Source organism: Cydia splendana, chromosome 10 (assembly GCF_910591565.1).
Source record: "Cydia splendana chromosome 10, ilCydSple1.2, whole genome shotgun sequence".
Taxonomy (NCBI): domain Eukaryota; kingdom Metazoa; phylum Arthropoda; class Insecta; order Lepidoptera; family Tortricidae; genus Cydia; species Cydia splendana.
In genome coordinates this window covers 1362858-1390494 of record NC_085969.1, presented here as the reverse complement: position 1 = coordinate 1390494, position 27637 = coordinate 1362858, and the positions used below count along the sequence as shown (strand labels likewise).

The following is a 27637-nucleotide window of genomic DNA, read 5'->3' as shown; positions in this document are numbered from 1 at the left end:
GAGATCGTAATTTACATTTTTAAATAGGTTTAATAAATTTTTCGCAAGGAAATTTTAATTAACAAGTAAACAGTGATAAATCCTCTACGCGGTAGAATAGTGGTGGGGTAGTTTAATGACAAATATTGGATTCCTAACCTAATATAATATTTTAATTCTTTACTAATCAACAAATTGCTTTAAAATATCTTATTTCTAAGCGGTGAAATGATATGCGGTTAATAATTAATAACATGTGAAAAGAACGGTAACTTTGACCTAGTATTTAAATTACTGACAATAACTCTACTGTACATTTGTGTTTCATATTAGTGTACAGTATTTATTTACATACACACACATAACTGTGTGAATTTACATCAAATATGTACATGTATTAAAAAAGATTGGATTTGTATACTGAAAAACTCCTATTTCTACAAAATGAACATGAATATTCTAACGGAAGACATTGTTTTTAAATTATATCGAATGCCATTCCTGTTTATACTCAACAAACAATATAAAATACACTTGATTAGAAATATACTAGGAAAGTTACCGCCCCGCGAAAAAATTCAAATACATAGCACGTATTTAATTGGGCACAAATGCACTAAAACCTATGAGGCAAATGTGACAGAAAATCTTTAATTCTATAACCATAAGCTTACAATAATAAATAATTATGTTATTCGGTCTATCCATGTAAATCACTTAACTTCCTTGGTATCAGGAGATACTCTATTACAAAATTCAACAGTTGCGTAATATACAAACGCATTTGAATTATTTTACCACGTGGTAAAATATAAAAAAAAAAACAGACCATAGACAACCTATACAGAAAGCGCCATCTATTTGAATTCCTTCGAAACCTAAAATTAAACTCCGTTTGCATCTAGCTTCAAGCTAAAAGCTATGTGGTCTAACTAAATAAAAATGATCCTCACTTTTGGCATTAAAACAAATTACAACCAGTGCAAGCTATGAAGCTTTTTAACCCTAAACTAATTTAAAAGAAATATATTACTCTGTTCGGTGGCACGAGTTTCTACACTAGTCTATTCCAATCAATTTCACTATAATGGCCTCTACAAACGTCACGATAATCGCATGCGATTTGCGATACATTGCGGCATTTGATAGGTCGAATTCCTTGCACCTACTTAGCCAGCGATGATCTAAAATCGCATGCCATTTATTGCAACGTCTGTAGAAGCCTTTACTATTCTATAATTTTATCCTATAGCACCGTCCCTTGTATGAATTACCATTATAAGGAAATAAGAGATATTTCCTGGACATAACGAAATGAATTAATTAAATATAAAAAAAAAACGAAATGTGTCGCGTTGAACCAATATAATCATGTAATTGTTAATCATCTTTAAAATTCTTGATTGATTAATCAAAATTGTTCAATATAATTGAAACCTTTTTAAGGCCTGTAGCCTTACCATGAGTCACTGACAGTGTCAAAACTGACATATTCACTAACGTCTACGTAACTTACTTTCTATACATCTCGTTCGTACTAATCGCACTAACGAACCAGTACGAGCGAGATGCATAGAAAGTAAGTTACGCACACGCTAGTGAATATATCATTATTGACACTATCAGTGACTCGTGGTAAGGGTACGTTATGCCTCACGAATTCCAGCAAAACTTGTTAATTGTTTTTACTCAGCTTCCTTAATTAAAAAGCAATTTCGTATTTAAATTACTATTTTACGACTCAATTTGCCTGCAAAATCTGTATCGTACTTATGTTTGAAGCTGATGAGGCTGATTGATGTATTAACTGTAACACAACTGGTAGACCATACTTCGATACAATAAGGCCCCATTCAATTATTACGTAAGACGATTTAGGGGGGAGAGGGGTTGTACATGACTTATTTTTTCTTACAAGGGGGTGGAGGGAGTCTTGACAGTTCTTACGTAAGATCGCAAAAATGCAATTTAAAACAAAACCATAGTTGATAACCAAAAATTAAAATAAAAAACCGCAGTTAACCGATTTGCAAGACCCAAGTGACCCCTACTAATAAATGTTTCTTTGAAAAATAAAAACTGTATTCTATTTATCCCTTTAGATTCTCACATAATACAGGGGGAGGTATGGTATATTCTTATTTTTTCTTACGGATGGGAGGGGGTCAAAAATTGGCAAAAATCGTCTTACATAACAAATGAATGGCACCTAAGGTAAACGAATGGTCATTTAGCAGTTTTTTACGACTATGAGTTTAGTAAACACCTACAGATCCAGTGAATAATTGTTTTGCCGTAGTATTTTCTCGGAAACGTTCGTATTTGTCATGCTACTTCAGTCAACCTCAGTACTTTTTGTACCGAGACTGACTGAAATAGCAATACACGTTCGTACGTTTCCGTGAGAATACGATGGAAAATAATTATGCACTACATCTGTACAAAATATTTCAGTTTCCGCAACGAGTCATCTAGCAATGTGGTACCTGTGGCGTTATTTTGACGATTGTAAATAGCTATAGTCACCATTCAGGCAAATATTATATAGTAAAAACATGTGCTTTCCAGAAATAATTATTAGATTACCGCATTTACGGGGAACAGGCAACATGAAATACTTAATGGTTTTTTGTCAAAAATAAATCTGGTTAGCATATTCAATATTTATTTATTTAGCATACCACATCGTCAGACGGCTTGCTCAGAAGTTCTGAATTAATTGTCAGGCGGTTGGCTATAAAGGTTGTCCGCACATTAAAAAAAAAGTTCTTACAACTCAAATGACATACAACATTTCGAATCATTCACTCACTTAGCCTAAAATACTGAAAATTGTGGCAAATTAATAATAATCTTATTTACTAGTGACTTTAATCATCAATACAATGATTGTATTTTTAGGTAAATTTAAAAACATTGAGTACATATCTAATTTAAAAACTCAGCCTTTTTCAAGCCATAGACTCAGTTACTGAGTTTTTTAAGGCATTAAATAGACGGAGCAAAACCGAAAATGTGAACACATCTGTTGGTTGGTACGATTTAAATAAAGCAAGCGAGATTTCGAAATGTCGCACTTTGTTTCGCCTTGAACGAGAAAAAAATACTGACTTTATAAGGTACCTATAACGAATAATTTAGCGTAAAATCTTCAAAATTGTTTATTTGTTTTTTATTTTATTATTAGATGTTTATTTTTAATTTTTTTCTAGTTCCAGGCGAAACTCTGTGTCGTTAACGCAGAAGCATTTTTATCAAGATTTGTACTAAAGTCAAAAATATTTATTTGAGTAATACTTCGCGTCGCATTTTTTTTTACAAATTTGTTATGCCTAGTGTGACAGTACGTATCAAAGACCTATCTTTTTGCTATGAAAAAGTGTGACAAGGTCTGAAACATCAAAATTTTGTGTGATGTAATTAATGGACGACCCCATTTTAGTACAAACCTTTATAAACATGCTCGCACGTTCACATATCTACAAAACTCTCAAAACATTACTAACTTTACAATTGCACTGCGGACACCTTTTAGCCTTCCTCCAAACCTTGTTAGCGCACTCATAGCAACAGCAAATATGTGCTATCCTACCATGCACGAAAACTGCCGACTTAGGCTCAGCGTAGCAAATTATGCACAGATTCTCATTCTCGAACTTATCTTTAATCGAATTGATAATCGCTTTCTTAGTAAGTTTGACAGAATCATCGATTGTAAGCGATGGATCGCTGGTAGTTTTAACTAAAGGTGCTACTTCGGGATCGGCGCTTTTAGCTTTCCTACATCTAGGCTCATCCTCGCTATCACTATCGGAATAATCGATTCTCATTCTCTTGTTATTACGATCGGCGGATTCAGCGCGGCGCTTTAAAAGCCTACCTAAAATCGGCGTAGAGGATGTACCTTGGGACTCAGGTTGACTTAGCTCGATTTGACTGGAGCCAGGTTGACTAAGATCAGTTGCTTGGCTATCAGTCACCTGGATATCAGTTCCCTGGCTATTAGTAACCTGGCTATCAGTTCCCTGGCTATTAGTAACCTGGCTATCAGTTCCCTGGCTATTAGCAACCTGGCTATCATGGTCAGTGGCCTGGGATAGACTCTCCTGGCTGTTAAAGGCGGATTCGACCCCGGAATCGACCGAGCTAGTTCGCGGAACGTCAGATACTCGCTTACGCTTGTTTTTTCTCGGCCTCGGCGGGAAGAAGTTTTTACGTACCTAGAATTGGATTAAAATATTTAGTACATGGATAGATATTTGTTATGGACAGTTTTGAAAAAAAAAAAAAATATTTGGTTACATTTGGCAGATATTATATTTTTATTTAGTAAGTTTTTGGGATTTAAAAATCTATTAAATTAATTAATTGTTTTAATTTGCAAAGAATGTTAGACAAGAAAATGTTTGAATAAAGGAAATATGGAAAAATTCACCGCTTCGGGCAAGATTCGAACTTGCGACCTTTCGGAACACCGGTCCGATTGCTCTTAACCAACTGAGCTACCGAAGCTTACCAGAAGTGTGCAAATATTTCCATTCCTTCTTTTTCCTTTAATTACAATTTTTAATTTTTAATATCGTTCGTAGATGTATCTACTTGATTGATATAGTTTTGAACTGTTTTTTTCTGATTGTTATTAATTTCCCCATATTGGGAAACCTAACACTTCAATTTATTCTCATTTATTCTGTAGTCTGTGCGGAAAGAGAAGAGTCGTAGTATGTATAGTCCTCGCGCTGAGTCCTCGCCTGCGCGGTGCGGGGGCGGGGGCGCCGCCGGACGCCCCTCCCCCGCCCCGCGCGTCCGCCCGGCGGCGCCCCCGCCCCCGCACCGCGCAGGCGAGGACTCAGCGCGAGGACTATACATACTACGACTCTTCTCTTTCCGCACAGACTAGAAGAATTTTCTGCAAAAAACGATACATTAATTTGTTAAAATCGTACAGCGGACCTAAGATGGTCGCACTATCATCTGTCATCGTGGCTGTCACTTTATCGAGTGCGAGCGTAGCGCAAGACACAATATATGATAAAAGTGCGACCATCATGTCCGTGCAACAGGCTCAGAGTCGGACCAAGTTACTCTGCATGCAATTTACAATTACAAAGTGTGGAAATGTCATCATTAATGTTAAATTGATGAAATGAAAATATAATGTTTATAATGACACCTCCTGTATTTTCTCTATTCAATTAGGTGCAAAGTTATCTTAGACGAACTCTAGACAAGACTTATTCTTCATCTTCCTCGCGTTGTCCCGGCGTTTTTCCAACCCAGAAGAAAAGCTAGGCCTTATTGGGATTAGTCCGGTTTCCTCACGATGTTTGCATGATGCTCAAATGCTCACACGTCGTCGCGGCGTGCGGGGCCGTATCAGTATGAAACCCGCATTATTTACAAACTTACCTTTAAGACTAACTTAATCCAGTCCAGATGCATTAAAAAGTAGCTTTCATCTCTTATACCTCAGCCAGGTATATCACACACATTCGTATTTCCTTTCACATTTCGCGAACATTCAACATATATACGAGAACATCGTTACGAAACGTAAATGTTTCTTTGATTTTTAGGGTTCCGTATCCAAAAGGTAAAACGGGACCCTATTACTAAGACTTCGCTGTCCGTCCGTCTGTCTGTCACCAGGCTGTATCTCACGAACCGTGATAGCTAGACAGTTGAAATTTTCACAGATGATGTATTTCTGTTGCCGCTATAACAACAAATAGTAAAAACAGAATAAAATAAAGATTTAAATGGGGCTCCCATACAACAAACGTGATTTTTGACCAAAGTTAAGCAACGTCGGGCGTGGTCAGTACTTGAATGGGTGACCGTTTTTTTTTTGCATTTTTTTTCCGTTTTTTTTTTCCGTTTTTTTTTTCATTATGTTACGGAACCCTTCGTGCGCGAGTCCGACTCGCACTTGCCCGGTTTTTTATTTCTGACTTAACAGTGTCTCTGCCATATACACAAACAAACTCACACCTCTAACGTGCACAACAAGATTTTCACTGGACACAAACACTAACATTTGACGAGTGCCTTTTCAAAAGGGCTTATTTATCTATGAACTCACACACACACTCTTCAGTTTATCTAAAATGATGTTGTTTCTCACTTTTGAGTAAAAAGATATGTTCCAAAAAACGGGATTGAACATAATGAATAATAGTATTCACAAGTTTATTTCCCAAGATGCTTCTCCAAGAATAATTTATCACATTATACTCAGTCTCTAGGACTGCACACATTTATTTTCATTAACTCCTTGACCGCCAAGGACGGTTCCAGACGCGTACGGTTACAGTTTAATAACAACCTTCATGCATTGTCAATAAGGTTTGCCATGTCGCGTTACGGTCCGGCCACGACATTGCGCGACCGGCGGCGGCGGCGGCGGAGGCAACCATATGTGGGAACGAAAGGTCCGATCGCTGTGTCTCGCTCCAACCTATGGCTGCCGCCGCCGACAATATCGCTGCGGTCGCGCAATGTCGTGGCCGGGCCAGGCTATATTAATTCGCATAACGTAATACTCCTAATTCTAATTGGCATAACATATATTAAGCATAACTTTTAAATGGCATAACATTATTCCGCATAACTGAGTACGCATAATGTTAATGCGCATAACGTAAATTGTCATAACGATGACTTGGGATAAATGTAATAAGCATAACGTTACTTTGCATAATTATTAAATGATATAAATATAAATTTATAAAAGGAAGAAAAAAGATTGTTACGCTACCAAAAAGCGGTATTTGCAAGCAATTGCAGTCAATTAAAATTTAGTTTGGACTATTTTTTCCATTCTAACAATTTATAGGTATGGTTCTATTTACCCGTTATAGGTACTGACAAATTTAATTATGATAGTATACACTCATTGTTTAGCACTTTAGGGGAGGGCTATGTCCAGCAGTGGACTACTATATAGCCTGATGATGATGATGATACTCATTGTTTTATTTATTTTTAATGTAATTTTGATTGTATGGCATATTATTTAATTTATTTTATTAGATCTGAGGAGTTAATTAGGACGTGATGTGAATAAAGGTATCTATTATCGGTATCGGGCTGTTAGAAAAATAAAACCTAACCTAACATCGAAGGCTAAGGCGGGAGCAAAGCGAAACGAAGGTTCCTGAACCTAACAGAGTTGGTTTTGCCCTGATCCATCTAATTCCCTCGCTTTATAAAATTATGCTAATTCATTATGTGACAGTTAAAGTTACAGTTAATAATGTTATGCATAATACAAGTATGCGAATTTATTATTATGCGCAATAAATGTTATGCTTCTTTATTATTATGTTAATGTTATGAACAATTATTTTATGCCAAATCTGTTATGCGAATTCATATTATGACAATTAATGTTAGGCGTATTAAGGGGCACCCGGCCGGGCCGTTAATAATTCCAAGTTAAACATGGAACGTGTCTCACCTTAAAACACTTCTCGCAGTACCGGTACAGCGGGTTGTTGTTCTCGGCGCGGCACTGCGCGCACTCCCAGAAGTCGTGGAGGTCCATCTCGGAGTCGCTGCCCTCGGACTCGTCCTGCTCCGAGTCCGCGAACTCGAGGTCCCCGTCGTCGCCGACGCTCACTTCGATCACTTTTGTTGCTATTATTTCGTTCTGGAATAAAGAGAAGAAAGATATATAAGTCAAGGTATACATTATACAAGTTTGATGTCCGAAAAGAAATAAGACCCTTTAAGCTCTCCGTTCAGTTACTAAAATGCATGGCGCTAGCTGTAAATATCAGGCGTAATGTACGGCCAAGATGAGTTTGACCCAATATAACAGCTGTATTCTACCATACATCCCCGACAACCCTAGACAGAATGTCATGGCGCAGAAAAATTTGGAGAGCCGACCCCACCTAATGTGGGAATGAGCAAAGAGGAAGAAGAAGACTATCCGTGTCTTTTGTATGTATATATTAATTTTGTTATTATATTCATGTTACCAGTTGTGATTGTTTTCACCGGATGGTCTAATCGGAAGATCAGCACTGGAAGTCGCCAGCAACATGCTGAGGTGAGACCATTTCATGGCACATTCTCCTTTTTATATTTCTCTGCTTGTATAATTTTCGTTTTTGTGTTTGTGCTCACGAATAAAAATATTTCTATTCTATTCTAAAATGGGGTCTAAAATTAAAAAAAAAAGTCTTACGTCGCTCTGTCCAGAAGAGTCCCAGTCCAGCGGCCCCTCATCCTCGGGCTCCGTCACCGGCTCGTACTCCCCCTTGTCGCTGGAGCAATCTGTGTCGCTCGTGTCTCGCACATAATCTACAACACCACAACACCTCAGAAAATGCACACACAACACACAATGTTCCACTTCCCCTATTATCTCTGAGCCAGAAAGTTCGAGAAACTTCCGATTGCCCTAATGCCTTCACCCTAATACTCCATTCGTGATTTTCCTTGTGATGTCCAGTTATATATAAGGTGTTTTCCATTTCCTCCAGTCCTTTCCATCAGTCCATAAAACTTTTTTTTTGACAGACATACTTTTTTTGTTTATTTTTTTTGTCTATGATTATTTTTTCATGTTCCAAATTTTTTTTGCATATCTAAACTTTTTTTCTTATTTCTGCATTTCTTTCCCATTCACTTTTCCTATTTTTGCATTAATTTCCCATTATTTTTATTTTTTCATTTCCTTCAATCTTTTGTCAGTCTTTTTTCCATTCTTTTTTTTTTCAATCAAACATACATACTTAGTTCGCTAGCATGCTTAAAATAACACAAAATGCATACGTTTCCACTGTAAAACTTACCAAATACAGTAAAATCACAAACAATACAAGTATTAATGTAACAAACAATTATTGTGACAATGCAATGCTTCATAAAGAACTAATAATGTAAGATATTTAGCCATATAAAGCATTGTCTTGTTGGGTGCAAATACATGTTGCTAATCTTAATGTTATCTGGTCCATAGATAGTACAAGTATTTTTTTCTAAATATGGTTAAGTGTTTTAAAAGCGACTTGGTCAAACCAAGATGTTTGTATATCATGTCAAATGTAAGTACTTATGCTATCTAAAGAACGCAGGATTTTCGGCAACCGACGTATTTGCAATACATTTATTCTAGAATATTCAACAATGAGTAGAATTTCCAATTGTACATACATACAACACAGTATTGTATATTGTATCCTAATTAAAATAATAACTTCAAAGTTAACAGCAATTATCAGTATTTTAATGAAAATAAATATTGTCTATATTTTCTTTTTACTCAATATTTCTCACTACAAATACGTCAGCAGGTGATTAGTCCATTCTCAAACTTATGAGTAAAGGTTTGACAATGCACAGTGTCTATGGTATTTGTATTGATGTGGATTCCTCGGAACCTCTTCGTGTGGTTCCACCGCTGTCCCCGACATCTGGCAATGTTATACCATTGTGATTAGTGCTCATTCTAGCATTCCTTAAGTTAGAGCAGTGGTGGGCAAACTTTCGTCATGGGGGGCCAGAAAGTTTAGGAAATTTAATTGTACTCGTATTGTGAAATAATTAGTGTATGCCATATACTAACTAATTATTTCATAGGACCGGCGGCGGGCCGGATAAAATCCATTCGCGGGCCGGAGATGGCCCGCGGGCCGTACTTTGCCCACCACTGAGTTAGAGGCTTAGAGAGCCCGTAAAATACCTAATATTATTATTTGGTTACTAAAACTAATTAAAATCTCTTCTTTGTGTAAGTTGTTGTTAGAGATTTAGTAATGTAGGAATTGAACCCACAGTAAAAGCAGAATACTATGTCTAATTATTGTCCAGTCGCCATCAGATATATTGGAGCGGCCAAGGTGCTCAAAAGTACAGTAACATTTGTGAGTATTTTGGCCGCTTTGATATATTTGATGACGACTTTCCTTAGTCGCGTAAAATTAAATTCCGACGTTTCGAGGACGGCGTTGTCCCCGTGGTCTTGGAGAAGACAACAACCGTTCGGGGACAACGCCGTCCTCGAACCGTCGGGGGTAAATTTAAAACTTAATTTTACGCGATTAAATCCCGTCGTTGTGAATAATAATGAGTAAAAATCGTGAAAGTTTAAATCAGTGACTTTCCTTAAAGTAACATTAAATGTTTAAATTTTTAATGCAAATTAAATTTAATGTTAGATAGAATAATATCACACTGACTATCTTAAATTTTTAATGCAAATTAAATTTAATGTTAGATAGAATAATATCACACTGACTATCTGTTCATATCTATCTCATTCTATCTGGAAATATCTGTTCAAATAATTCTCCCTTAAATACATATTTTCAGAATAGATGGCCAAAATAGTGTAGAATCAATAGATCAGTCTTCATTATGTATTTAGAGCATGAAAACATGTTGACCATATACTATCTGAAGCACGCCTTTCACCTCTACTTACAGTTCGAGCAGATTGAAGTGGATACTTGAGTCAAGTGTGAATAAATACAAGTATGGAAGAGTTGTTGTAGTCTCATACAATATATAAGTTACCCAAAATATATGTTATCAAAGAAAAAGAAAAGATAAAAGCTTGTTAGTGACAATATTTATCTAGGTGTATCAATGTTCACTAAAGTAAGACTATAAAAAACAAGCGAATTTACTAATTTAAGTATAGAGCTAAAGTCAAGCCGTCAAGCCATTTCCGTCAGTAGAAGAAAGCGGAAAATTAAAAAAAAAATAGGCTTTCGTCCCATAGAAAGTTTGAATTTCGTGCCTTTTTCTACTGACAAAGTTGTTTGATCGGTTAGATATTTGTTTAACTTAAATAAAAAAAAATTTGACGAGATATAATAGAATAAAGCTTATATTTGCAACACTAACACATTTGACACGCAATTATTCAAAAATCTTTTTCATCGCAGACCTGTGAATCATTGTTTATTCAGAACAAGACATTTTTTTATTGAACTACGGAAGTATATTGAATGACAGTCAATCATAATATTATCAAGAACAATAGTTATTGTTTCAGTCTGATAAGTAGAACACAGACGGCATAGGAATCCGACAAGTCTGTACAAGCATCGGACACGGAGCGATGACACGACACGCTAAATGGTTGTGCGGACAAAAAAACGCCTCTGGGAATTTGCACAAGTGTTTTTACTTGAGTTCAATAATAAATAAACAGATACATACTTGGAAGAAAATTATCTTGTTATTATTTACATGACATTGGCAAAGAGTAAGGACGCGCTTATGAGAAAGGGATGTAAGCTGTTTTTATATATCCCAGATAAATTACTCATACGACTTTCCAATTGGCTAATTTACTACTTTTATTAGCCAATCGTTTTCAATCGTCATACTTTTGTACCTTTGTACTAAAATGACAGTTCATACAAATTTAAAATTTTCTTAAAATATTTTTTACCAATACGTAGACCACACAGCAGTGAACATTAATACACATAAATAAGTACTTACCTAACTACATAGTTTACTTACATAACAATAAATGCCAAAATGGCAAATAAACTATACATATTTTTTTAGATTTTTATAAAAAAAGACATTTTTTTACAGTCAAAAGGAAAATTTAAATAATTGTGTTAAGACATGCATAGATAATTATTAAACATAGTGTATTTGTATACAATATTAACCATGCATTTCATACATAAAAATTCAATACAACACCATAATAGAGCATGCATCGCAAATTTGAAAACATTTTTAGCTCTGTGGCTTTAGTCAGATTTTGTAAAAAAAAAATCCATAGGTATTCGAACTTTTGTTTATGAATCACATGTTGTGGACTTGTGATTCATCCTTGTAAGTACATGCCGTGGGTATGGGTGACGTGATTTCATTCACAAAAGGCGGGCGAAAGCCGGCTGGCTCCTACATCCCTACAAGTAGGTAGCACAGAACAAGCCGCCGCGCGAGGAAATTGCCGCTCGAAGCAGCTCAGTCTGTGTAGATGTGCGATTGTGCGCCGCCCCAGGTTTTGCAACCGCGCTTTTGCCTCGTGGCACATTTACACAGACCGAGCTGTATCCAATACATTCTATCACTCTTCTCTATCCGTACAGACTCCATCGGCCATGGTGTTCACCTTGACAATAGACGCGTGTTCAGATATTTATGAGCGCCTTGGCCGCACCGATATCCGACTACCAAAGGTTGAGATGGCTAGGGCAAGTTGTAACAGCGACATACCTGTCTCCTTTCCCTGGATACTAAGCGTGCTCTCTAACGAGCCGCGCCGACTGTGCGCCGGGGTTAGCCACGATTGTTCTGAAACATTACATATAGTTTGTCAAAGGACTGTCTCATTTCAATCATAGACAGAGATAATCATACTATCTTTGTCTTACACTAGTTACTTCACTACTACTAGCACCCAAAAGAAAAGGATGAGTATAGTTTTCCTGGTTCTTACTGACTGACAAATTGGTTTGAGCCACTATAAGCACAAATTAAATAATAGTACTATATACAGAAGGTTCACTCTCTAATTTAACCTCGTAAGTCCTATGTTTTTCCGACAGCAGTAGTCATATCTGCCGGATGTACTATACCAAGTACAAACCAAGAATAGTGCTTCAGACCGAAACAAAAAGATGACGATTTTAGAGATTTTTTGAAGTGAGGTTTTATTTTCATTATTTTTTATGGTATGTTTATTATGTATAGCACCTCTTTAAGAAGGAAATTATTGAAAATATTTTGTACTTGTGTGAGTACATTGGGTTTTTACACAGTATAATTAAAAAAGTTAAAGGATTTATTTAATATTAAAATTAAATCATATTTTTTCTCTAAACATCACTAAAGTAAAAATTTTACTTTATTACAATATAACTAATCTCCTTCTTATAAAAAGCTGAATAAAAAAACCGCTTTTCATTATTTTAATACCATACTACATCCACGGAGGTTGGATTTGGGTGTTCAGAACCTGGACTAGATCTCCAGACCTATCCCTTGCACTTAGCCCACGTCGGGCCCTTGTGGACTTGTACTTCTACCAAGGCTACGCCCACTTCATTGACCACGAGCACTTTGAAATCGATGACTAGATACACGTCCGCGTATTGCAACTTATATTTCTCCATCTTCATGTTCCGAATACGAAGAAAAGTCCCTATTTGATTCTTGGTAGGGTTTAGATATAAACATATCTGCATCGTCCGAGTCCTTGAAGTCATAGTAATTGAGAAGTTGTGACATTTGTTTTTCATCAAACGCTAGAATAAGAAAAAAAATACTTGTAAGTTAGACCGAACGTACTACCGTAAGTACAAAATATTTTGACCAATCACAAACCTCCTTAAATATACAGCGTTCTTTGAAATATTGTTTATTTTACAATATTTGTAATTTAAATATACTAATACATTCGTATGACAACAGAAAAAACAAGTGATTACTTCAATATAAACCGATTATTTTACCTCGTGCTGGCCAGCGACCTGACTGTGTGGCCATCTTGCGAAAAAGTGACACTGACATTGACAGTTGAATTTACCTGTCTAACATGGCGAAATTGACCATAGAATATATAATGAGAATGACCGTGTCAGTGTTGCCGTTGTAAAAAAACTACCCGGTAAATGGGGAATGAAAAATTTGTACTTGAGTAAGTACATTAGGCAGTTACGCCATCTATGTAGTTAAAATGTCAGGTCTGAAGTGCTATCCTTAATTTGTACTTGTACAAGTACGCGGGGACTTATAAGTTTTTGGCAAAAATTTCGTTTTTGGCAAAAGTTTCATTTTTGGTACAAGCTTTTATCGCTGACTGTACTTTTCTTACGACCGACAACTAATACCTACTCATCGAGACAATTATAAAAACCCCTAACACAATTAGGGTGCGTTGTTTCATCACAGAGTTCCTATGGCCACCTCCTGTCTCCATCATCAGATCAGTTCGACAGTACCATTTTATTGTATTGTCATCAGAACTACATACAGCTGCCAATTTTCATGACGCTACGATCCTTGGAAGATGGTTAAATTAGTTACCTTAGATTCCATTACATAGTTAGTTACATACAGGTCGAGAGTTCCTATGGCCACCTCCTGTCTCCATCGTCAGATCAGTTCGACAGTACCATATTATTGTATTGTCATCAGAACTACATACAGCTGCCAATTTTCATGACGCTACGGTCCTTGGAAGATGGTTAAATTAGTTACCTTAGATTCCATTACATAGTTAGTTACATACAGGTCGACCTAATAAAAGCTTGTTAAAAACGCGTCTATTAAGACAGATATGACCGCAAGGTGGCGTTAGCGCAAGCATGCGTCCGTTCCTGCGCGGTCAGTACTACTGCTAGACACCAAAATTGGTGCGGGCCGCATGTACTTGTAGCGACGCGACGAAATCGCGCATTGATTTGATTGACCCCGGATTTTCTTAACGAAAGTTAAAAAATTCATAACTCGAAAACTACGAAAAATCGGACGGAATTTGGACATCAAGGCTTGGACCATCTGTATGGTAATAAAATTACCTGTTGCTAACTTTGTTTATATTGTACTTAAACCTGTTTCTGATTTTATTTTTAAACTGCAATAGATAATATTTACTGACGTACCGATTTACGAAACTTTAAAAACATTTTTGATAAAAGTAACAGCCCAGACAAAATTAGCGCCAATCTTATCAAAAGTCATATGGACCCAACCACATGAGTTGATAAATAATGGCTATCATTCATATATATTATTAAGCACAATTTAATGCTTTTCTTATCATATTATAAGCCATTTTATTATCTATGTAATGGAATATAAAACTGTTTAATATGTGAAGACATTAAGAGGAAAGGGGACAGGGGACTGCCGTTTCTCCATACAAACATAGTTCCCATTTTCCTCTCTGGATATTAACATTATGGAAAATATTTTTACATAATTTGATGTAGGTATATTATTTATTTATTATTCAATCTTTATTGCACATAGGAAAAAACACATTGTACAAAAGGCAAACTTAATGCCATAAGACATTCTCTTCCGGTCAACCTTATTAACCATAGCTGCCCCTACGTTTGACTTTTTTCGATTTTTTAATTATTGTAAAAGTTAGGAGCGAAAAACAGATTTCATAAATGTTTAAATGCTTCTAACTCTTATACTTATCAATTAAAAATTCGAAAAATAAAAAAACAAATGTAGGGGCATCGCTGTAGTTGATATACAACAAATTGTACCAAAATATTTTCAATAATGTTAATATCCAGAGAGGAAAATGAGGACTGTTTGTATGAAAAGGCAATTTCGGACGGGTCCTCCACTTGCATCTTAATAATGTAGATACATAAAAGCAATAAGGATAATTAATGAAAAGGAAACAATTTGAACCATTATTCTTCAGAGTTTCTCGAATCTGCTAATGAATATACTGTTGTTAAAATTTGAATTAACTTTTTATAAAGATAGTTTTTATACCATTGATTATTTAAATTATTTTGAAGCCGACTCATTTACCACACTATGGCGGTTTAAAAAATTAGACAGGTCAAGAACTTACATGCTATATTCGATACACTGCTAATTACAGAGTACAATTAATTCAGTTGATCTACCAAATATCACAATGTAATGAAAATTGCATGTAAGTTCTTGAATCATCTAAATGGGGCTTAAGTCTCTTGAGTTGACTATGCTGAAATTATTGGCGGAAAGAAAGGATTTGATCTTCAAGAAGACTCAATACAGTAAAAATGATTATTTACAGTACAGGTAAGACAGAGATCATCCTATTCTTGATCCTACAGATTTACATAAGTAAGACAAGGATATTTTAGACTGCTAAACTAAGAACGTATATTTTTATGTTATGATATCATTGATAGGTATAAAATTCAAAACAACATTCTGCACTCAGACATTGGAGGAATGCGAATTGTGAAAGCCTACTGTTTTGTTTACATTATACGAGTGGAAAACTAGAACTCGTTCACTACATAGTAACGTTAAATCTGTCGGCTGTCCATAATGCAAAGTTAGCACTACACTACACAATGTAAACAATGGAACTTACCCATCTAGGAAAATCAAAGACATACAACCGCCAAATTCACAAAACAACCTAAGAAATTACAAGCGCCTGACAGTTTTTTCTTCCGGTCTTTTTTGCACCACTGGTTGGCCTTCACAAAAGTGACTACTGTGCGAGTATTTGTAGTAAAACAGCGAGACCTAATTACCACATTCCACTAACACATGGTTTTTATTAAACATTACAATAATGCACTTTAGATATTGGTACAAAATAAACATACCTGATGAATATGAAGCAGTTGTATTCATTTCAGTCGCCACTCGCTGGAGTCGCTGGTCGAAGTCGTGTTCAAACGAGTTGTCAAACTACGCGTCTGTATTGGCGACTGAGGGTGTGAAACAAGGGGGGGAAGATAACACCATGGCACTTTAGTGACGTGCCAATGGAACAAATCCGAACTTTATGGGTTCTAATGTTCTAATACGTACACAGATGGCAGCACTGTACTGTAGGTATAGACTTTCCTCAGCAAATGGAATTATCATAAACATAAAATTAGTTATTAAAACACAAAATACTGAAGGTGATTAACAAAATATGTTAGAAATTTTACTTTTAACAATTAACAAACCTCTCTTCTTATTTTGAAAACCGGTAAAATAATACATGCCGGCAACTCAAAACTAGCAACACCGATTGACAGTTTCCGGTTGCCATAAGTTCTTTCTTTGTGGCATGGTGTCGGCATAAGGTGAGTTAATTAATTATGTGCAATTTATTCTTTTTAATCATTGATAACTTGAGTATTTCATTATAAAATTAACCGCGTATATCTTTCGAGTCGGTGCAACTGTTGTCAGTGTATAATTTACCCGTAGGAGAAGTGGGAAACGTATTTTGAACATAAGACACGTGGATACAAGATATTCTCGCATTTCAGGTTACTATTCGGTTTTTATTTAGTGATTCTTTACGAAAATATCGTTTGAATGTATTGATTACACCGTATCGGTGAAAACATTAAAAAATGTGCAACACTTGGCACCGAAGAGGTTATGTCGCGTCGTGTTGAAATATTGAAGTACGTCCATCTAATCCATTGATAAGACTATACTTTTGTTGTAGTTGCCGAATAAGCAACCACAATGCCGCAGAACGAATACATTGAGCGCCACCAAAAGCTTTACGGTAGAAGACTCGATTATGAGGAGAGGAAACGCAAACGCGAGGCTCGCGAGCCGCACAAGCGGGCCGAGAAGGCGCGCAAGCTGCGCGGCATCAAGGCCAAGATCTACAACAAGGAGCGCCGCAATGAGAAGATCCAGATGAAGAAGAAAATCAAGGCTCATGAAGAGAAAAATGTCAAACAAAACACTGAAAAGGTTGCCGAAGGAGCGCTCCCTGTATACCTCCTCGACAGAGATGTACAGTCCCGCGCTAAAGTACTCTCTAACATGATCAAACAGAAGCGCAAAGAGAAAGCTGGCAAATGGGACGTCCCGATACCCAAAGTTAGAGCACAAGCTGACGCTGAAGTATTCAAAGTACTAAAGTCTGGTAAAACAAAGAGGAAAGCGTGGAAACGCATGGTTACAAAAGTCACATTTGTTGGGGAGAACTTCACTAGAAAGCCTCCGAAGTTTGAAAGATTTATCCGGCCTATGGCTCTACGTTTCAAGAAGGCACATGTTACACATCCTGAGCTAAAAGCTACCTTCTGCTTGCCTATCATTGGTGTTAAGAAGAACCCAAGCTCACAAATGTACACAAGTCTTGGTGTGATAACAAAGGGTACTGTTTTGGAAGTGAACATTTCCGAGCTTGGTCTTGTGACGCAGGCCGGAAAAGTGGTATGGGGTAAATATGCCCAAGTAACGAATAATCCTGAGAATGATGGTTGTATTAATGCTGTACTTTTGGTCTGATGTTTCTGTATATTATTTTATTCCAATAAAGCAACTGTGAAGCTTTTATTTATTATTTTATTGACTCACCCATTGTATCCCACATGACTTGTGCACTGGACTGCAAACTGAATGGAACTGTTCCACTCTAGTGCATGCAAGGATTTTGTTCTGTTTGTTTACATGTCATTATGAAATGAACGGTCATTATATGAATCATTTTCTAATAATATTTTAACATGTCTGATCTTGTTCTGGCAGTCAAATTGGAGCCCTTATTCTAGTCATTATTAGATTAGGGGATTAAAAATTAAGAGAGTTTTCTTTTAGCCATTAAACTCGTTTACAAATTTACTATGTTAATAGGTACAACATTTTAATAAAAATAGAAATGTACACTTACCTGAGGCAGCGGCTTCGGCTCAGCATTGCTCTGAGCAATTATTAGGGTTGACACATCTTGACGTCCCTTTGCGTATACGACCACAGATAAGATAATGGCTTGAATTTTGACAACCCTAAATAGCCGAAAGGGATAGTGCCATATATTAGAAAGCGACAGCATGATATTCGACCCTGAACCGCTGTCAAACTTCGGTTTTGTATTTGTAGGAAGTTTCCTTTCTGTATGGTAGTACTATTATTTATTCTGTGCCTGAGGTGTAAAAAATACAAAAAAGTAAGGATTGTTAGAAAAATGCAGTAATATTTTGTGTCTTATTATTCATGATAAGTAACATGAGAGCTCATAAAATTAAATATTGATCCCAGGCACACCAAGATGCAGATCTTCGTGAAAACCCTCACGGGTAAGACCATCACCCTTGAGGTCGAGCCCTCGGATACCATCGAGAATGTCAAGGCCAAGATCCAGGACAAGGAGGGAATCCCCCCGGATCAGCAGAGGTAAGCCACTACTAAAGGTTCCGTCACACAGGCGCGTTTTCCGGGCCGGGCGTGAGCGCGGCGTGAGCGTTTTATATGTAAAAGCGGCGCGCCCCGCTCACGCCCCGCCCGGAAAACGCGCCTGTGTGACGAAGCCTTAAAGGACTGTGCACACCGGGTGCGTGTGCGTAGACGTGCACGTGCGCGTTGTAATATACAGTTCCTTATGAGAGGCGACACACCGCTTGCGTGACATATGCGTGGGCGACTCCAACATTTTAGCGCACACGCAGCCCGTGTGGCCTGGCCTTAAGTTTACTAAACACTTGAAACAAAATGAAGCTTCCAAACCTTATTGGGACTGAAAGTTCTAAAATTGATTGTCAGTCTTAAGCTGCGTTTCCACCATCCCATATGCGAGGATGCGTAGCGTGGGATTTGTTTGTAAAGAACCAACAGAATCACTTGATTTAAGTACCCATCCTCGTTCAGCGCAGCTCTAGTGGACAATATTGGTTCTTTACAAATACATTCTGCATTCCTCACACAGCACTGATGGAAACGCAGCCTACTATTATCAAAGGGTCATTAATTGTGGAAGAGAAAAGATTTTTGGCATCGCAAAAGCGCGTCTGAAAGCCTGATTAAATATCAAAAATCAAAATATCTTTATTTGCTAGAATATGGTAACAAGGCAAGATCTTATGGCTAAGTTGTCCATGCATATTCAACCTGCATGCAGGCGTACAAATTATTTACAGTTTTATTATATTATCATGTTTCCTCTCAGGTTGATCTTCGCCGGCAAGCAGCTTGAAGACGGCCGCACCCTCTCCGACTACAACATCCAGAAGGAATCCACCCTCCACCTGGTGCTCCGCCTCCGTGGTGGCGCCAAGAAACGCAAGAAGAAGAACTACTCCACCCCCAAGAAGATTAAGCACAAGAAGAAGAAGGTCAAGCTCGCTGTACTCAGATACTACAAGGTCGGTGTTGACTGTTTGTTGACATAGGGACGGCAACGCGCCTGTGTCACCTTTTCTGGACTGGAGTTATAGTCCATACTTCCATAGTCTGTATTGACCGCTTACAATAAGGCAGGCGGTATGTTTGTTTGTCACAAACGTGATATAAGTACCGCAAGGTTGCACATGGCACCTCAAGCTTCCATAGGCTACGGCTACCGCTTACAAATTTATTCCAGACGCGGTATCAATATCGAGTAGGTACTTTAGTATTCGCTAGGAGCAAGATTGGTGCTGCCCTAATTTTGTCGGCTTATCTACGTAAAATCTTATGGAGTAAAATTAGTTCAAACGGCTGCCATTAGCATTTGTGCGACAATCCATGAAATTGTGTGTTTGTGACAATCAGCGCCACTTATCCTATGTCTCTATATGTCATAAAGTCATAATTTTCAAACTACCAATGCGAGCGGACACAAGAAAGTTCAACAGTCGCCCATTCAATGAAAAAAAAGAATGCCACGGCCTCAGTAAGCTACTCCACTACCGTACCTACTCGCCGGCCTGCCAAACAGGTTCAAAAACCTAAACCTGACTCAGGTATTCAATATAAATGGTCCCAGGAATTTACAAACCCACTATAAAACGATTGAACGTACACGTGACCTTGACCGCCACGTCATCATCACCAAAGTTCCGTGACTCAACTGACGAGTTGCGACTGGTTTTGTTTGATGCGTCTGACGTCATTTATACGTGCTAATTAAAATACTCCTATCCATTCTAAAAAATAGAGTTGGGTCCTTTAATTATGTTCAAACCTTCAAAGTTCAAACATGTTTCAAACTATCCTGAGACATCCTGACAAAATAAAAGACTATACACGGTGGCTAAAAAATAAGTGCATGGCCGTTGCCAGGGAGGTTTTGGGATTATACTGAGCAACTTTTATTATGGGACCAACCCCGTTGTCGCGAAAAAAACATTTACCCTCCCATAAAAAATGGACCAGCCAAAATGTATGAAACAGCCAATTTTCTTTTTTCGATTTCGGTGTTGGTCCCATAGTAAAAGTTGCTCAGTATAATATAATTCCAAAACCTCCCTGGCAACGGGAATGCAATTATTTTTTAGCCACCCTGTATATGGTTTTTAATCAAAATTGACTCAGTATTTTGGTATACTGGATAACCCTTCCATGTAGAATGGTAAAAAAAACTACCTGTCTTCCTTCAGATTCCAAAGATTTCTCTAATATGTATGTATAGATATTATATTTAGAAAATCGGCTAAGAGATTTTGTAGATATTTGCTGCATAGTATTTTAGTTTTTGCTTTGGAAGTGCTCAAACATCGCACAAAATATGCAAATATCTTTACATCTCGAGACATGCTCCCGCCTCCCACTCAAAATATAAAAGGAAATTCCAACGAGCAAAACGACTAAACTGCTAAGTAAGCGTTCAAGTGCAAGTCGCGACTCGAGCCCCACATTTAAAACTTATTCATGTTGTCCTGTGAGTCAACGGACGGACGGACAAGTCTGTACAGGAGTCCCATTCATAATGCGTTGCTAGACTTGCTAGAAATAGAAAGGAGGAAAAAGGATTCGTTGAAATTTGTTTTTGTGTAACGGTTGCGTTGCTACTATTAGACGAAGGGTCGTAACGGTTAAAGCCAAATGTTGAATGGGTTTTGGACTTGTTAATTTCAACTGAATGTACCGTTTTTTTTTTTCGTAATTTTTAAAGTTATATATTATCAAACAGAACCGATTCGTGAATAATTTTACATAAGTTTTTTTAAACCATAAAAAGTTTTTGACTCTTAGTAAATTATGTTTTTTCGTAAGTGTTAGATGCATAACAATTATATCAGTTTATAAGCTGGCGGATATTTACTCCTTGAAAGTTACCTTTTACATATCTCCAAAACTGAAAGACCGTGTGCGATGTTATATTGGCGATCTTTTATAAACGATTGATATGATACATTGAATTTGTTTTTAGGTTTCCGAACCCAAAGGGTAAAAACGGGACCCTATTACTAAGACTCAGACCAACCCCTAGGCGGTTTTCTGTGCTAAGACTCCACTGTCCGTCTGTCAGTCACCAGGCTGTATCCCATGAACCGTGATAGCTAGACAGTTGAAATTTTCACAGATGATTTATCTGTTCCCGCTATAACAATACTAAAAAGTACGGAACCCTTGGTGGGCGAGTCCACCTCGCACTTGTCCGGTTTTACTTATTAGAGTGCTGTTATATTTCTGTCGCCTCCTGAGCAAGCCGGTTTCCGAAGAGGCTTTAGTACCGTAGACCACATCCATACGCTCCGTCAGGTAATACAGAAGACTGAGGAGTATAACGTGCCTCTCTGCTTAGCGTTTGTGGACTACGAGAAAGCCTTCGATTCGATCGAAACCTGGGCTGTACTACAATCTCTCCAAAGGTGCCAAGTGGATTACCGCTATATCGAAGTGCTGAAGTGTTTGTACGAGAACGCCACTATGTCAGTCCGACTCCAGGACCGGAACTCGAAACCTATTCCGTTGCAGCGGAGAGTCAGGCAAGGGGATGTTATTTCTCCTAAACTGTTTACCGCTGCATTGGAGGATGTTTTCAAGACTTTGGACTGGAGAAGGCTTGGCATCAACATAAACGGCGAGTACATCGGTTTGCGGACGATATAGTAATCTTGGCTGAGACTACGGAGGATTTGAGTATGATGCTCGTTGACCTCAGTAAAGCTTCCGAGCGAGTTGGTCTGAGGATGAACATGGACAAGACGAAGATCATGTCCAACGCCCGTGTAGAACCAACTCCTGTTACAATCTGAGACTTTACACTTGAAGTTGTAGACGATTATATATACCTAGGACAGACTGTCCAGTTAGGTAGGTCCAACTTCGAGAAAGAGGTTAATCGACGAATCCGACTCGGTTGGGCAGCGTTTGGGAAGCTACGGCACATCTTTTTGTCCAATATTCCGCAGTGTCTCAAGACGAAAGTCTTCGACCAGTGTGTGTTGCCAGTGATGACATATGGAACTGAAACGTGGCCGCTTACTGTATGCCTCATAAGAAGGCTCAAAGTCACCCAAAGGGCAATGGAGAGGGCTATGCTTGGAGTCTCTCTGCGTGATCCATCCATCCAAATGAGGCCATCCGCAGCAGAACCAAAGTAACCGATATAGCCCTCCGAATCGCTAAACTTAAGTGGCAGTGGGCGGGGCACATTGCCCGTAGAACCGATGGCCGTTGGGGCGGAAAGGTTCTCAAGTGGCGACCACGTACCGGAAGGCGCAACGTGGGTAGACCCCCCACAAGGTGGACTGACGACCTGGTAAAGGTCGCGGGAGTCCGCTGGATGCGGGTGGCGCAAGACCGGTCATTGTGGCACTCTTTGGGGGAGGCTTATGTCCAGCAGTGGACGTCCTCTGGCTGATATGATGATGATGATGATGATATTTCTGTCGAAAGTTTTCACATTTTTAACGTATCACCATGATTGTTGTAGGTCGACGAGAACGGCAAGATCCACCGGCTCCGGCGCGAGTGCACCGGGGAGCAGTGCGGCGCCGGCGTCTTCATGGCCGTCATGGAGGACCGCCACTACTGCGGCAAGTGCCACAGCACCATGGTCTTCAAGGACGACGACAAATAGGCTAAGTGATCTACCCTACTGTAAGACGACTGTGGATGACGGATTAAATTCTTGACACAGTTATGATTCTTTTTATTTGACTCCTAGGCCTCACACACACACATAAACGACACACATACACATAGTAGAATGTCGGTGATAAAATGCCACTATTGCGGCAAGTGTCACAGCATCATGTTCTTCAAGGATGACGAGAAATATAGGTTAAGTGTTAAGGGATGTACGACTGTGGATGACGGATTAAATTCTTGACACAGTTATGATTCTTTTCATTTTATTCCTAGGCCTAGGGCCTTCACACATACACACCCAGTTGAATTTAGAAAGCCTCGAAGCTTAAAAATAATGCCATAATGCCCTAACCGATATAATAATACATGTAACTCTTGGTTGGAAACTGCATATTAAGTGGCAATTGCTTTGAGACTGCCGTAAAGCTGGATTGAGATTATTAGCAGGTCGTCGCACGGACCTAAATATTTTTGGGGTTCGTTGAACCCCAAAAATATTTAGGCTTAGGTTAGTCGAAATTTATGAGCCTCTTTAGCAAAAGCGATACAATCGATGGCTTTGTGTAGCTTTTCTAAAAACAACTGAACATAATGCCACATAATCGAAGGTATTATTATATGTATATTTAATAAATAGTAGTGTCCGTGCCACAACATGCAAATTTTGACTCCTCATAACTTGACTCACAATAAAATATCACTGATAACTTACACGAACCTAAAATTGCTAACACACAGACACTGAAACAGTCCCAACATTGCCTAAATTCCTTAACCTACCTTTAAAATTGAAATAGCTAGCAGGATGGAGTGACCGGAGCAGCAGGAGTCTCAAGATAATCAAATTATTTGATAATGAATAAATACAATTATAAAGACCTCTGTGTTTCATTTGCCCTAATCTACAGTATTTTAGACCCTAGAATGGAGTTCAATATAAATTGAAAAACATGTAAAGTATGGCAAAGTAAACTTTAATACCTACCTATCAATTTGAACGAAGTTTCCTGTTTATTAATTTTTGGCATTTATATTCAACTCCATTCGAGTCTACTCGGCGGCACTGATAGATGCATTATGAGACCTAATACCTAGGTTTGTTGGTTGCTTGTAAGTATCAGAAGTTTGATGTTGGAGGGTCTGCCATCTTGTGGCCTGAATCGGAAACATAAACTGACCACACATGGACACTTCACGCCAAATCAAGTGTTGCTCTCTACAGTCTAATCTAAAGCGGCAACACTGACCGAATCGCACCTCGCTATTGGTCAAACTATGGAGGGTAGAGGTAGGTACCTCTAAGGTCAAACGCCGTCTTACATCTGTCAACTTGTAACATCGTCGGGTGACAAGCAAAACTCACTGAGTACTATCAAAAAATTAAAGTAACAATGCACTTTATTACACTTGTAACACGGTATCGTCTTGGGTCGTCCCATTCGTTTTTCGTCAAGTACTTAAATTAGTCCTATTCTGCTTTCGTCACTCATTCTACATTCGTCACAAACTTCGGTGGCTTTCAATGTAGAATGAGTGACGAAAGCAGAATAGGACTAATTTAAGAACTTGACGAAAAACGAATGGGACGACCCAAAACGATACCGGTTTATTGTCCAATAATTTCAATGATGTTAGTGACTTGCTTGTCACTCGACGATATTATATAATGAATGAGTGTTAGGTATAGGCCCCATGAATGAACTGTAGGGGGCAGCATATGATAGGCTCCGTCAGATTTTTGGCGCGAGGCGTAAATGTGTCGTTTATGCTTCCGATGTAATGTAGCCCACAAAATAGCAGAACCTACTATGCACAAGGAAACGTACTGACGAGAACGGTAGATGGTAGCACTTGCTTTGGCAATGTACATGTGCACATACGTTTCCGATTCAGGCCACAAGATGGCAGACCAACGCGCACGGTCCGTATATCGCACGACCGTGCAAATGTGTACTGTCTACAGTAGTTGTTAAGTTTGTTGGAGACGATTTGATAAAACTTGCTTCTGTGTATGATTGATAAAAACCATCCTTTGTTCTTCCTCGGGCCTCAAACTATCTCCATACCGACATCTAAATCGGTTCAGCGGCAGAGGTAAAAACAAACAGCTACAGGATAGTATAGGGATCTAGTCTCACGGAACTCTAAAAATAAGATATATCCGATTGTCACTTAAAAAATAGTTAAAATGTCTTTGATGAAATGAGGCAAAGGAAACCAAAACTATATCTATAACGATAAGCTTTGATTTGCTGAATGAAAGTGAATAGGCTCGTGTCGGTCATGAACTAAGAACTGTTAAGAATGAAATCACGTCAAGGACCGAAAGGAACTAAATCTTTTTGCACGCTCTTAATCGGTCTTTAGGTCCTTTAGTTCAGTGGGATTGATGAGCGTTTGACATGAGTGAAACAGAAAATAGACTGAACGAAATGGTTCACAATGACGTTGGCACGAGTGCGAACGAGATAAAAGTGTGACAAACAGTCTCAAACCTGAAAAGTAGGAAAAAAAAATGAAATATTTTTTATTTTATTTTATTGTGTCTAGCTTTTTGATGTTTAACCGTCATATAGTATCGTACAACTTGAATCGTAATTCAGTTGCCAAAAATTTTGAAAAAAACTAAGGTAAAATCGATTCATACATTCCTAGCTCTCAAAGACCGAACTGAACTAAAGGAACTATAAGACCGAACTAGTTCGTTTGACCGATTGACCGAGAGCGGAGAGCTCTCTGTAGTGACCGAGCAGGCACAAGCATAAAAGTGAACGGAAAAAACCAAAAAGTTATTCCGATACCGGGAATCGAACCCGAGCCTCCTGGGTGAGAGCCAGGTATCCTAGCCACTAGACCATATCGGATATTAAATGTAGTGGCGAAATTAACCCATTGTTGCCGAAGACGCGAACTCGCGTCACAAAGCTATTTAATTGTAATATTTGTAATGCGTCGGCAATGAATGTGTTAAATATCACGCTCAGTAAATTACGAGTACATAGGGTAATTGCGTCAGTTTCCGTCCACTTGACGGATTAGCAAATCATACATTTCATTTGTAATTTGCTACTTGCGAAATATAATTTTTATGTGGATAGATAAATTGTTTAGATATTAAGGATTGCAATAAGTCCAAATGTTTGCAGCAATGAAGGTTTATATTAAAATTTCGTCAAGTGGTCGAAAACTAGCGCAATGACCCTAATTGACTAAATTCTCGCATGGTTAGAATGGAAACCAGAAATTAATGAGACAATATAAATTTCATTTAAAATATTTATTTACTCAATACTGAGAATAGAATTGCCTTAACGCAGCCACCTTTACACTATTTTACGGAATTTGTGCATTTCCGTCGACGCAATCTTCCAAAACCTATTGCAATTCAATTCAATCATGGCATTACCCGCCATGATATTGGCCGGTCGAAGTATTTAAAGCCCGCTCCACAATCGTGCGCGATTCGCGGCGCGAAGCCGCGGACGAGAGTGTGGAGTCGATTTCGCAGATCTACGAATACGATTGTGCACGAGTGTGGAGGGGGCTTTACAGATGGCGCCATAAGTTTTTTTTTAATGTTTGGCCTGGATGTTTGCTCTTTAAGTCAGTCTGAATCCAAAACCTATGTAGGCGCCATCAATGCAAACCTTCGACAGTTGCCAACCTCATTGCGATTTGGCAAAAACGTTATAGGATACCTTCCTTATTCTGCATGTTATTTTTAAGTTAGATTTTAGTTTGTAACTTAATTTTAGTTCATGGTTATTAAATTGTCAGTTTACACAAATATAATAAAACCGCCCTGGATAAAGTCTATATTTGCAGCATTAACTAAACTGGGGCGTCTTAGTATAAAACGGGGCAACTTTGGCATACAAGTCGATGTAATTCAAAGTCACCCCAGTTTAATATTACGTTTCGTCTAGGAAGATTGCGTCCGCGGCATTTAATGCTTTCAATTGGCAAGGTGATCTCAAATGCACCGTTACAACTAATAGGAATCTACTCTTTGTCAATTCTAACAGTAACATATAACCAAATATATTCTCAGATCTTTTATAATTTCTGGAATGGAATACAACTGAACTATAAAACTACTTTGGATATAAATAAATAGGTTTAAATAAATGATAAATAATGATAATTGACATAATTTGTTTTTTTTTACAATTAAATAATTACAACGAAAAGGAAAATAAGAAAGTTATTATCTTGGCAGCATAAA

The 27637-nt window shown here is 38.0% G+C and overlaps 3 protein-coding genes and 2 non-coding genes across 9 annotated transcripts; 2 read left to right on the top strand and 3 right to left on the bottom strand.

The window, feature by feature from the left end:
* Positions 1-45: 45 nt before the first annotated feature.
* On the bottom strand, positions 46-16350 carry LOC134794090 (E3 ubiquitin-protein ligase Mdm2-like). Of its 4 annotated transcripts, none has more exons than XM_063765782.1 (6): positions 16263-16350; positions 12181-12258; positions 8174-8289; positions 7439-7630; positions 4020-4199; positions 46-3959 (listed from the first exon to the last, which is right to left on the bottom strand). In XM_063765782.1, exons 1-6 carry the CDS (start codon positions 16288-16290, stop codon positions 3459-3461), a joined length of 1095 nt encoding a protein of 364 aa, XP_063621852.1. In that variant the 5' UTR covers positions 16291-16350; the 3' UTR covers positions 46-3458. The 4 variants fall into 4 exon arrangements, with proteins under 4 accessions (XP_063621852.1, XP_063621851.1, XP_063621849.1 ...); XM_063765781.1 differs by having other exon boundaries at positions 46-4019; positions 4050-4199; positions 16263-16348; XM_063765779.1 differs by having other exon boundaries at positions 46-4199; positions 16263-16348.
* Positions 4415-4491, bottom strand: Trnat-ggu (transfer RNA threonine (anticodon GGU)). Its single transcript has one exon. It is a non-coding gene; the product is annotated as a tRNA-Thr (tRNA).
* Positions 16351-16625: 275 nt separating the features above from the next.
* Positions 16626-17953, top strand: LOC134794088 (ribosome biogenesis protein NSA2 homolog). Of its 2 annotated transcripts, none has more exons than XM_063765776.1 (2): positions 16626-16733; positions 17108-17953. In XM_063765776.1, the coding sequence occupies exon 2, from the start codon at positions 17128-17130 to the stop codon at positions 17905-17907; it is 780 nt and encodes a 259-aa protein (XP_063621846.1). In that variant the 5' UTR covers positions 16626-16733; positions 17108-17127; the 3' UTR covers positions 17908-17953. The 2 variants fall into 2 exon arrangements, with proteins under 2 accessions (XP_063621846.1, XP_063621847.1); XM_063765777.1 differs by lacking the exon at positions 16626-16733 and adding an exon at positions 16901-16922.
* Positions 16656-23659, top strand: LOC134794089 (ubiquitin-ribosomal protein eS31 fusion protein). Its single transcript, XM_063765778.1, has 5 exons — positions 16656-16733; positions 18658-18792; positions 19562-19757; positions 23255-23421; positions 23618-23659. Exons 2-4 carry the CDS (start codon positions 18668-18670, stop codon positions 23399-23401), a joined length of 468 nt encoding a protein of 155 aa, XP_063621848.1. The 5' UTR covers positions 16656-16733; positions 18658-18667; the 3' UTR covers positions 23402-23421; positions 23618-23659.
* A 2545-nt stretch (positions 23660-26204) lies between these two features.
* Positions 26205-26276, bottom strand: Trnae-cuc (transfer RNA glutamic acid (anticodon CUC)). Its single transcript has one exon. It is a non-coding gene; the product is annotated as a tRNA-Glu (tRNA).
* Between the last annotated feature and the right edge of the window lie 1361 nt (positions 26277-27637).